General features: G+C 40.0%; 1 protein-coding gene across 1 annotated transcript in view; it reads left to right on the forward strand.

Annotated features, from left to right (window-relative positions):
- PDK3 (pyruvate dehydrogenase kinase 3) overlaps positions 1-9,285 on the forward strand; it is a 74,838-nt gene extending 65,553 nt beyond the window's left edge. The window contains exons 10-12 of the mRNA XM_003261160.3: positions 1,109-1,222; positions 3,374-3,513; positions 8,586-9,285. Of these exons, the coding sequence (XP_003261208.1) occupies positions 1,109-1,222; positions 3,374-3,513; positions 8,586-8,616 (285 nt within the window). The 3' untranslated portion in view covers positions 8,617-9,285. The remainder of the gene's footprint in view (positions 1-1,108; positions 1,223-3,373; positions 3,514-8,585) is intronic.
- Positions 9,286-12,297: the final 3,012 nt, after the last annotated feature.

A 12,297-nucleotide genomic window follows, 5' to 3' on the forward strand; every position in this document is an offset into this window, starting at 1 on the left:
GCACAGAAAGTGGATTTCAACTTGGGTCTATCTGAGTCTAAGGCCCATGTGACTCTGTGCACATGGTCCCCTGCCCTCCTTCCTTAACCTTGTTCATAGATTTAACCAGAAGTGAGGAAGCTTGGTGTTACAATATCTCCTTCCCCACTGTGCCCTACTACCACCACAAATGGTATTACATTTAGTTTCGATTCTTACCGTTCTTGTCCATAGAACACCTGTTATTGACAATCAGGATTCCTTGACGTAGAGATATAGGAGGGTACTGAAAATTTTTTTAATCTCTAAAAATATCTGAACTACAATATACCAAAATATTCTCACATTCCCGGAACCTTAGAAGTTGCCTCTCAGAAAATTGTTTTCCTTTCCGTGTTCTCGTCTTGTTACTGGTAGATTTGTACTCAGCACTGCACTATTGATTTTCACTTCCAAAAGCAAGGAAATCTGATCATGGGACTTTGAAATGATGTGGTTTAGTTTTGTCATCAGGTCACATTCCACTTGATTTGGAATGTCCTTTTTTTTTTTTTTTGTGGAGATGGAGTCTCGCTGTGTCACCCAGGCTGGAGTGCAGTGGCGCCATCTCAGCTCACTGCAACCTCCACCTCCTGGGTTCAGGCGATTCTTCTGCCCCAGCCTCCTGAGTAGCGGGGACTATAGTCTCCCACCACCTCGCCCAGCTAATTTTTGTAGTAGAGATGGGGTTTCGTCATGTTGGCCAGGCTGGTCATGAATTCCTGACCTCAAGTGATCCACCTGCCTCAGCCTCCCAAAGTGCTGGGATTACAGGCGTGAGCCACCGTGCCCGGCCTTGGAATGTGCTTTTAAAAAAATGATAAAACTTTGCTTTAAAATGCTAAAAAAGCATTAGTCAAAAATTAGAATATTTCTATTATTATCCAAACATATAAGACATGTTTTTGCAGGGTGAAAATAAGGAGGTTGTTTGCCATAAAAGAGGATATACATCATTGTAAAGGTTGAGTCAGTAATTTATTTGATTTAAATCTGAATCAATTTATTTTAACCTTCTCTGAATGGTCATCATATAAAATGTGTTAGCATTTGTGCCTGTCTCACTGTATTAATTTTCTTTTCTCAATAGGCTGGATTTGGTTATGGTTTGCCAATTTCCCGTCTGTATGCTAGATATTTTCAAGGAGATCTGAAACTGTATTCCATGGAAGGAGTGGGTACTGATGCTGTCATTTATTTGAAGGTACTGCATTTTATTTGTTAGTATGAAGCATCTTTGCTTTTTAAAGCTGTAAGTTCTAATCGCTGATTGAGAACAGCACCATTTTGTCTCTTAGTTCATCTCAGATTTACTTCATTTTCCCATGAAAACCGTGTTATGCCTCACCCTTGATTCTATGCTCAGATAAAGCAAAATATGAAACATGGAGGTATAGAAATTAAAATACTGATTTATGGCTGGGCGCGGTGGCACATGCCTGTAATCTCAGCACTTTGGGAGGCTGAGGTGGGTGGATCATCTGAGGTCAGGAGTTCGAGACCAGCCTGGCCAACATGGTGAAACCCCATGTCTACTAAAAGTACAAAAAATAAGCTGGTGTGGTGGTGCACGCCTGTAGTCCCAGCTACTCAGGAGGCTGAGGCAGGAGAGTCACTTGAACCCAGGAGGCAGAGGTTGCAGTGAGCCAAGATGGTGCCACTGCATTCCAGCCTGGGCGACAGAATGAGACTCTGTCTCAAAAGAGAAAAAAAAAAAATAAATTAAAATACAGATTTTTAAAACCATAATTTTAAATCGTGGCTTAAAAAACTACATGCCTATTGAAAGGTCTGATCTAAAAGAAGGCAGAATTTCATAAACTGAAGTATTTTGGTCTTTTGTTTTAAAAACTCACTGGCTTTCCCAAAGTTACAAGAATCCAGTAATCATAATATGGTTATATAAAAGGTTCGTTTAATAACAAACCTCTCTGTAACACAGTTTTGCTTATTCATTGGTGGTAATTGGACTTTTATTTCTAAACTCTAGAATATTTGTAACTTTTTTTGAATAGGTAATATAGGCACATAATAAAAATTTAAAAGCTACAAAAGGAAAAATGAAGTCTCTCCTCCTACTGGCCCTAAATCGCCAGTTCTCTTCAGCGGAGATCACCACCGGTCTTAGTGTCTACGGATCCTCCTAGAGTTGATTCTACATTTATAAATATGGGAAAAATAGAATTTTTCCCCACATAAATGAAATTTCAGCACCTTCTTTTTTTTTTTTTTACTTTCCAATCTGTCTTGGAAATCTTTCCAGATCCGTTTATGTAGAACTGGCTCATTCTTTTGAACAGTGGCATAACATGCTGCTGCGGGTCAAGCATCCCTAACCCAAGAATCTGCAATCCAAAATGTTTGAAAATCTGGAACTTTTTGATCGCCAACGTGATGCTTGCTCAAAGGTCAAGCTTAAAGGAAATGCTTATTGGAGCACCCCAGATTTCAGATTTTCAGATTAGGGATGCTTAACAGGTAAGCACAATGCAAATATTCCAAAATCGGAAAAAATCAGAACTATTTCTGGTCCCAAGCATTTCTTTCTTTCTTTCTTTTCTTTTCTTTTTTTTTTTTTTTTTGAGATAGAGTCTCGCTGTGTCACCCAGGCCGGAGTGCAGTACTGCCATCTCGGCTCACTGCAACCTCCTGGGTTCAAGCCATGCTCCTGCCTCAGCCTCCTGAGTAGCTGGGATTACAGGTGTGAGCCACCACACCCGGCTAATTTTTTGTATTTTTAGTAGAGACAGGGTTTCACTATGTTGGTGGTGCCAGGCTGGTCTCGAACTCCTAACCTCAGATGATCCACCTGCCTCAGCCTCCCAAAGTGCTGGGATTACAGGTGTGAGCCACTGTGCCCGGCCTGTTCCCAGGCATTTCAAAGGGATACTCAACCTATGTATGTGATACCAGAATTTAACCAGTTACTGGGAGTATTTATCTTAGATGCCCATGCATCTAAGCAATGTGATATTTAATATCACTTGATGGTGTGTGTTTATAAACCTGGGATGCATGAGACTGTATCTCTTACTGGGCCCTTGGTGAGACCAATCACCAGGTATAGTCAAAACAGTTGAGGATCTCAAAGCAGTATGAGCTGAATTAAAATATGTTTTGTTCTGGTCATGTGTATTTCAGTTCTGATTTTGAATGAGCAAATGTTTTCATTCCTTTAAAAAACTTTAATGTTTTGCTGGCCAGTCTAAGTAAACTACTAAGGTATAATTTTAATATCATTTTGAAAATATGTATTAAGGTTTCTGATGTTTTAAATAATAAAATTTGGGTTACTATTTCACTTGAGAAAAATGACACTGTGGACCTTTGGTGTGTATTTTTGTTTCTCCAATAGGCTCTTTCAAGTGAGTCATTTGAGAGACTTCCAGTTTTTAATAAGTCCGCGTGGCGCCATTACAAGACCACGCCTGAAGCCGACGATTGGAGCAATCCCAGCAGTGAACCCAGGGATGCTTCAAAATACAAAGTGAAACAGTAATATACCACCTTGATTTCCATTACAAAGTATCTGATTTGTCTGAATAAAGGTGTCCCACTCACTGTTCCAGGAATTCTTGCAGTGTAGGGGTACTCACAACAGCGAGCAGGGATTTGGCCTGCCATGAATTTTATTTAAAAAGCAATTAAGTTTGCAGTTTGTCATCATAAACGTTGTAGGTTGAAACTGAAGAATAAGTTAAAATGATCAATCAAGATAAAAGATGATCTATCCATCCAATGGAATATTATTTGGCCTTAAAAAGGAAGGACATTCTGATATGTGCTACAACATGGGTGAATATTGAAGTCATTATGCTAAGTGAAATAAGCCAGACATAAAAGGACAAATACTGTGATTCCACCTACATGAAGTACCTAGAGTAGTCAAATGCAGAGACACAAAGTCGAAGGGAGGTTGCCAGGGGCTAGTGAGGAAGATGGAATGGGGAGTCATTGTTTCATGGGTACAAAGTTTCAGGTGGAAAGATGAAAAACTTCTGGAGATGGATAGTGGTGATGCTTGCACAACAGCGTGAATGTACTCAATGCCACTGAACTGTACATGTAGCAATGGTTAAGATGGTAAGTTCTGGGCTGGGTATGGTGGCTCATGCCTGTAATCCCAACACTTTGGGAGGCTGAGGCTGGATGATCTCTTGAAGCCAGGAGTTCGAGACCAGCCTAGGCAACATAGTGAGACCCCCATCTCAGCAAAAAATTTAAAAAGGTAAAATTAGCCGTGTGTGGTGCTGTGTGTCTGTAGTCCTAGCTACTGAGGCGGGAGGATCACTTGAGCCTAGGACTTCCAGGTTGTAGTGAGCTATGATTCGCACCACTGCACACCAGCCTGGGGGACAGAACAAGACCGTGTCTCAAACAAGAAAAAGATGGTAAGTTCTATGTTATGTATAGCTTATCACAATAAAAAATGTAAACATTATAAAGGAAAAGTTATCAATCACAGAACAAGTTTCACTGTTTTATGGTAATAAGGAAAATAATCTGTAGTTTTCTTCTGACTACATACCCTTAAGCTTCAACTCTACTAGCAACAGTGGGGTTCTGCTTCATTTAACTTAAAATAATCCTGTATTAACAAAAAAGCAGTATATGTGCATTGTAAAAAATAAGAAAACATTGGCTGGGCGCAGTGGCTCACGCCAGTAACCCCAGCACTTTGAGAGGCCAAGGTGGGTGGATCACTTGAAGTCAGCAGCTGGAGACCAGCCTGGCCAATATGGTGAAACTCTGTCTCTACTAAAAATACAAAAATTAGCCGGGTGTGGTGGCACAGGCCTGTAATTCCAGCTACTTGGGAGGCTGAAGCAGGAGAATTGCTTGTACCCAGGAGACGGAGGTTGCAGTGAGCCAAGTTAGTACCACTGCACTCCAGCCTGGGCGATAGAGCTAGATTCCATCTCAAAAAAAAAGAGAAGAAGAAGAAAGAAAACATAAGTAAGCCAAAAAAGAAAGGAGAAACCTCTGTGTTCCCAAAACCCAGAGATTGCCACTGCTATAGCTTCGTGTATATTCTTCCAGATATTTTGCCATTTGTGTATATACGTATTTTTTTTTTGCAAATGAGATTACACTATTCATACTATTTTACAACCTGCTTTTGTTTCATTTAACCATCCCATATTTCCATGTCAGTGATCATTCACTGCAACCTTCGCCTCCTGGCTTCAAGTGATTCTCATTCCTCAGCCACCTGAGTAGCCCGGCTAATTTTTATATTTTTAGTAGAGACAGGGTTTTGCCATGTTGTCCAGGCTGGTCAAAAAGAAAAAAAAAGAAAGAAAAGAAGGAAGGAAAGGAAGGAAAAGAAGGAAAGGAAGAAAGGAAGGAAGGAAAGGAAAGGGAAGGGAAGGGGAAGGGAGGGGAGGAGAGGGGAGGAGAGGGGAGGAGAGGAGAGGGGAGGGGAGGAGAGGGGAGAAGAGGAGAGGAGAGGAAAGAGCTAATGGAGCCTTTTTTGCTAGAATATCCATAAGCACTGTTGCAGAATTACACTATGAGACTCATGACATCTCATTGACCCACCATTAGTGATGTTACGATTGAGCATAGTTTAGGTGATGGCTGTCTGATCCCTCTGAGTTATAGTTATTTTTCCCCTTTTCACTAGAAAATAATCTGTGTGGTGTTATTTTGGCACTATGCAAATGTGTACTTACCCATCAGCTGTTCACCCAATGGTTTTTACCCCAATTGATCATTTCGGCCTGTGTTAAAATTAACACAGTAATTTTATTTGGGTTTATAAAAGGACGTTTTTTTTTTTGTTTTTTTTTTTTTAAATCATTGCTTTGTCAATTATTCTCCTATAAAGTAAAGCTCTTCCTCATCAAATAAGGCCATTTAGGTATTTTGAAGTATAGTTCCTCTGATAAGTGTTTAACTCCTTCCTTTTAAATTTAAAGGGACAATTAAATTCCCTTCAAGTTACCAATTTTCCAGGTAAGAAATATGTTAAAAGCCACCTTAAATGGTAACAAATGAGTTTTTGGCTTTGTCTTTTTTAGTATTATTATAGATTTTGTTACTTTCATATGTTTTAATTGCCACTTATTTTATTGAAGCATAACATATAGTAATAGTAAAGTGCACACATCTTAAGTTTACAGCTTTTTTTTTTACATCTATATTTCCTCTACCCCTAAAGACTCCTTTCTATTCAAACACTTCTCCCTCCCTCCTCCACCATGTAATTGCTTTTCTAACTCTATCACCATAGGTTATCTTCTTGAACTTAGAAGGAACGCATATTCTGTACCCTTTTTGTGTCTGGCTTTATGTGAGATTCATCCATGTTATTGCATGTAACAGTCATTTTCCTTTTTGATGCTTGAATTGACATGCCTTTGGCCAATGAGAGCTATTTCAAGCTGGATCCTTTGTGTTCTATTGCCAAAACTCATTAATCTTTGAAAGCTTTTCTTGCCCAAAATGATATCCTAGATTCATCTTATACCTTCTGTGCCCGTGTCCTAGAATCAACTATTTCCCTCAAAGAGTCTTGTTTCTTTTCTTTTCTTTTTTTTTTTTTTTGAGACAGAGTCTCACTCTGTCACCCAAGTTGGAGTGCAGTGGCGCAATCTCAGCTCACTGCAGCTCCACCTCCTGGGATCAAGCGATTCTTGTGTCTCAGCCTCCCAAGTAGCTGGGACTACAGGCATGAGCCACCATGCCTGGCTATTTTGTGTGTGTGTGTGTGTGTGTGTGTGTGTGTGTGTGTGTGTGTGTGTGTTTAGTAGAGATGGGGTTTTGCCATGTTGGCCAGGCTGGTCTCAAACTCCTGACCTCAGGTGATCTGCCTGCCTCGGCCTCCCGAAGTGCTGGGATTACAGGCATAAGCCACTGCACCCAGCCCTGTTTCTTCTTAATCAGTATTAGAGACGCTAATCTGATAATTGGGAATGCTTGTTATACCTTTTTTAGGCCCTTTTCCTGGACAGACAGAGCTATAAAATATAGCTATGTTTAAAATATATTTTAAATCATAAGTTCATATTGATATTTTATTCTATTTTAACATTGCAATGTTTCTCCCCAATATATTTTAATTGTATGTATTTCTTATTACCCTGAAAACCTTGATTTTTAACATCTTTAACACAATGCAACAGAAAGATATTTGTACACAAATACAGTTTATATAGCTTTGCAGTATTGTACTATTTAGTAGCATTGGTCTTCTCTGACAAGTGTTATAAATGATATCCATATGGATGTTTATTTTTTTCTATGGAAGTGTCATGGTGGACTGCTACGCAATATTGCTGGACTGGCCACTCATCTCAAATGATGAAGTTTAGAGAAGTTTGGTTTGTGAAAACAAACATGCTTACTCTCACCATTCCCAGCCAAGTTTAAGCTAAATCAGCTTGAAATACCTGGATCATATCAATTTCTGTTGATTCCATTTTCAGTCTGTATGTAAGTCAAATAGAATGTTGAGCATCATTGTGACCAGTTGATTCAAACTGCTCAAACTATTGCTCTGATATGTGGAGTAATTTGAGTAGTGCAGAAGCCATCTTTAGAAAAAGGTTTGGTTGTAAAAAGGTGGCTTTAATTGAATATTATTTTAAAGGCAATTTTTAAACTACGGTTTAAACTAAGGTTTAAATTTTAAACTGAAGGTTGTATGCTGATTAAGTATTAGTCTTAACTTCTAATATATTATTAGATGAACAAATTTAAGCAGAAAGCAGTTCTTAAAATTTTAAAATGCTTAGCCTGACAATTAAAATTGTTAAACTATACACATAATCGGTAGAGATTTGGGGAAAGACTTTAGTAAGTATGGTAAATTCACTAGGTATTTATACATGAGAGCTTCTAAGAAAATTTATTTTCAGAAGTTTCTAAGTGAGAGTTTTATTGAGATTAATTCACACAACATAAAATTCACCCTTTACAAATATATAATTCCGACCGGGCACAGTAGCTCACGCCTGTAATCCCAGCACTTTGGGAGGCCATGGCGAGTGGATCACTTGAGGTCAGAAGTTCAAGACCAGCCTGGACAACATGGCAAAACCCCGTCTCTATTAAAAATACAAAAATTAGCCGGGCGGTGATGGCGGGCGGCTACTTGGGAGGCTGAGGCACGAGACAAACCCAGGAGGCATAGGCAGCAGTGAGCCAAGATCACGCCACTGCACTCCAGCCTGGGCGACAGAGTGAGACTCCGTCTCAATAATAATAAAAAAAATAAATAAAAGTATACAATTCCATATTTTTTAGTATATTCACAGAGTTGTGCAGCCCTTCTCACTATCTAACTTTAGCATATTTTCATCACCCCGAAAAGAAACCTCATACTTTTTAGGAGTCTCTCTATATTTCTAACCAGAGTTTTCACTGACAGTAAAGAACTGTTTTAAAGTATATATAAGTAATTAAATGGTCATTCTATTTCTGTAGTAATTGTAGAAAATAGTTCTGAGATACAGCAAGGGTTTTTGAATTATCACTGTAATGAAATACTCTAAGTCCTGGTCAAAACAGAGGAGGTTGTACTCACAAACTCACTATGGATATTCTCATTATTTTCTTTGTAGGGACAAGATCAAGACTAATAGAACTTTCTAGAGGACTGAAGGCTATGGTCCTCTCTGTGAAGAAAGATTGCCTTCTGCAAGTCAACCAGAGAGAACTGCTTTCTCCCACCTGCTCTGAGCGTGGCATCACAGTTGCTCCTAGTGCTTGAATATGTATTTTCTCTCTACACCTGGACTTTCCCAAAGAGTTTTTCCTGTAGCTGCTCCAGATCTTCCACTAAAGTAGTAACTTTTTAATGACATCTTGCTGTGGTGTGATTGATGCCTGTCACCGAAGAGCACAGAGCCTCCTTACAGCTCTTGTGCTCTCATACTCTCCATCTTGTTATCATAGCGTCTGATGTCTTCAGTCCTTCCAGGATTCTGTGCGCCTTTCCCATTCCAGATACAGCAAATCGTACTGTTGCTCCTTGTGACCAAATATCATATTTGTCCCAAACCTCCATCTAGGGCCCCAGGACCCTGGAAATGGAAGACATCAGCTGGCCATGCCCTGATGATTTAGTCCCAGAGCCCTCCGTCTCTCCCATGCCTCCCTCCACCACTCTATGATTTAGACTTTGGTCTTCTTCCATCTGATCGGATTCTCATTGTGAGATGTGCTGACTTTCATGTTAGATCTTCTTCATTGATGCCTTGGTTTTATTTTAAAATTCATTTGTATACTTCTGTTGATTAAAGCATTCGAAATGTTATCTTAGAATTTTTCACCCAACTGCTTGGTTTCAAAGATCTTAAGTGAAAAACTGCCTCCTGGTCAATACCAAATTTGTACAGAGTGTGAAGTGGAGTTTTTATGCTTCTGTCAAACTTCCATCCATCTAATACTGTACCTGTGTCATATTTTATTCCTTTGTAGTCTTCTAAGGAATTGGAAGTTTCTGTATGATGCACTTTACTAGTTGTAAAATAGACTATCGGAGGGAAAAGGCCTCTCTAGTTTATTTTTGAAAAATGCTCCAAGTCTTAATAATTTTCATTTTCATTCATCTTAGTTTTAGAATTGTCAGCTCAGTCTGATTTTCACAATCCTTTTTGCTAAAAGTTGGAAGTGGGAATTAGCAGACGATTTGGGATAAGGAAAGAGGAATGATGTTATATTTACCCTTAGGAATAGAAGTGACCTAAGAATCCGAATTGAAACCAGCATCCTGTATACAGCTCCACAGGATGTGCTTCTCTTCATGATAGTTTTCCATATATATATCATCTACTTTGACTTCCGCCCTGTTTTAATGTCCATATAAATGTTTCAGTCCAATTTGTAAGTGTTGAGTCCACTGATGTAGAAGCTCTGACTTGTAAACCATTCATCCTGCTTTAGTCATATGATAGTACCAATGCAATTAGCCCCTCTCCCACCACCGTGGGGGATTTCTCCCTGAGACGAGGTGTGCTTTGACCAGCTGCATGTGGCTTGATTGCATTCCTGTTTCTCGTAGTTCCACTGGATCTTGTTTTCTTTTATTTCGTTATATTACCTGAGCTCAGGGTAGTTCCATTCATCTTTAGAAAGAGCTCCTCTCTTCCATCCTTAGAAGGCTCTCATCAGAGAACTCATATGTAATCCATCAGGTAGAAGAAATACTGATGTACTTCCGAGAGACTGGTGAGAGGTGGGCCATAGGAAGCCCATAGGTCTGAGGACCGAGTCAGTGTCTTGGGGATGGGGCTGTTCCATATGATTATTTTTGTGTGGCGTAAAAGATGTAAAAAAAAAAAAAAAAAAAAAAAGGTCCTTTATTTTATATGCAAAAACCCTAGCTTCCTTTTTTTTTTTTTTTTGAGACACAGTTTCACTCTGTCCCCTAGGCTGCAGTGCAGTGGCACCATCTTGGCTCACTGCAACCTCCACCTCCCAGGTTCAAGCAATTCTTGTGCCTCAGCCTCCCAAATAGCTGGGATTTACAGGCATGCACCACCACGCCCAGCTAGTTTTTGTATTTTTTTGTAGAGACGGGGTTTCACCATGTTGGCCAGGCTGGTCTCGAACTCCTGACCTCAAGTGACCCGCCCACCTCAGCCTCTGATAGTGCAGGGATTACAGGTGTGAGCCACTGCACCCAGCCGACCCTAGCTTTCTTATAAACATGAGATAATATCTTCCTAGGCCTCAATTTCCAACGATACTCCTTTATGCTTTCAAGTGTGATACACTGAAGGAGAGAGGAGGCAGCAGTTTAGGGGGTGCTGCCTACTGCCTGGCTCTGACAGCGTTTCTCTTGTTTGAGGAAGGCCCGTCAATCACCACATCCTCACAAGCAGTACCATGTAAGGGGCCGAATATGGAAAATATGGTGTAGAAAAATCTCATCACGTTCTTCCCTTTACAAGTGTTTTTCAAAAGTAAAGATTGATTTCAGTGTCTTCATGACTTAACCAGTAGTTCTTTACTAGCACGCTCTTTGGCTTACTCACATCCATCTGATCCCAGTACAACCTTGCTTCTCCTGTCTTTGTTTTCTTCATTAAGAATTTATCTTTAATCCTAAAGCAACTGCAAGAAGAGTTTCAGGAACATCTGTGTTCTCCTGGCTTACTAGCCTCTTGACCCAAGTATTCATTTATCCTTTTTGTCAACTGTACATGATTCTCTTAGGCAGAGAATCTGGCTGTTTACTGGGTTTGCCTATAAGCAGATGGTCAGATTTCCCCATATAGGTTGTAACACAAATAGACATGGACCCTTTTTCAGCTAAATTCTTTCCCGTTCCTCTGTATTGCTCTCTCATTTACTCTATTTTATTTTAAATGGGGACTGTGTCTATTTAAAATAGTGCCTGACACATAGTAGGTGCTTAATAAACAATGTTAATAATATTAAAATAATGAATAATATTCATAAATAGTAGGTGAATCAAAGACAGAAAACTGTCAGACATTTTCCTTGGGTGGTAGGGCAACATCTTTCTAAGTTCTTAAACCATCCTTGTCTCTAAATTAAAAATATGGAAGTTCAAGTCAGGAGCTGTGAAAGTGCTGAATTTCCTTTTTATAGTGCTAAGAGATGACTGTAAAATGTAGAGAAATGAAAGGAAGTGGAGGGATAGATCCGCAGGAGCCTTGTCGTCCTTTTTTGTCTCTGAATATCTGATTTTGGCTCCTGAATACAGAATTCTTTCCATCCAAACAGTGTGACATAGTTTTACAGCCTTGCGTATAGATTCCAAAGACCTTTTGCATACAGCATGCCATTTGATCCTTACGATGCCATGAGGTGGACCACGCAGGTATATCTCCGTTTTTCGTATGAATCCCAGAGCAGTTAAGAAGTTTGCCAAGGTGGCATGGTAAGTCAATGGAAGGGCCAAAGCAAGCAATTGGGTGCTCTGAACAATACACCAGGTGATTTTTTTTTTTTTTTTTGAGACGGAGTCCTGCTCTGTCATGCAGTGGCGCAATCTCGGCTCACTGCAAGCTCTGCCTCCCAGGTTCACGCCATTCTCCTGCCTCGGCCTCCCGAGTAGCTGGGACTACAGGTGCCCGCCACCACGCCCGGCTAATTTTTTTTTTTTTTTGTATTTTTAGTAGAGACGGGGTTTCACCGTGGTCTCGATCTCCTGACCTCGTGATCCGCCCACCTCGGCCTCCCAAAGTGCTGGGATTACAAGCGTGAGCCACTGCGCCCGGCCTACACCAGGTGATTTGTATTATCTCTTTTGAGGAATTTCTTCAGTATACTATTCCTCAAAGGGTAAGCTCTAAACCCCAA

The sequence above is a fragment of the Nomascus leucogenys genome, chromosome X (genome assembly GCF_006542625.1).
Source record: "Nomascus leucogenys isolate Asia chromosome X, Asia_NLE_v1, whole genome shotgun sequence".
Taxonomy (NCBI): domain Eukaryota; kingdom Metazoa; phylum Chordata; class Mammalia; order Primates; family Hylobatidae; genus Nomascus; species Nomascus leucogenys.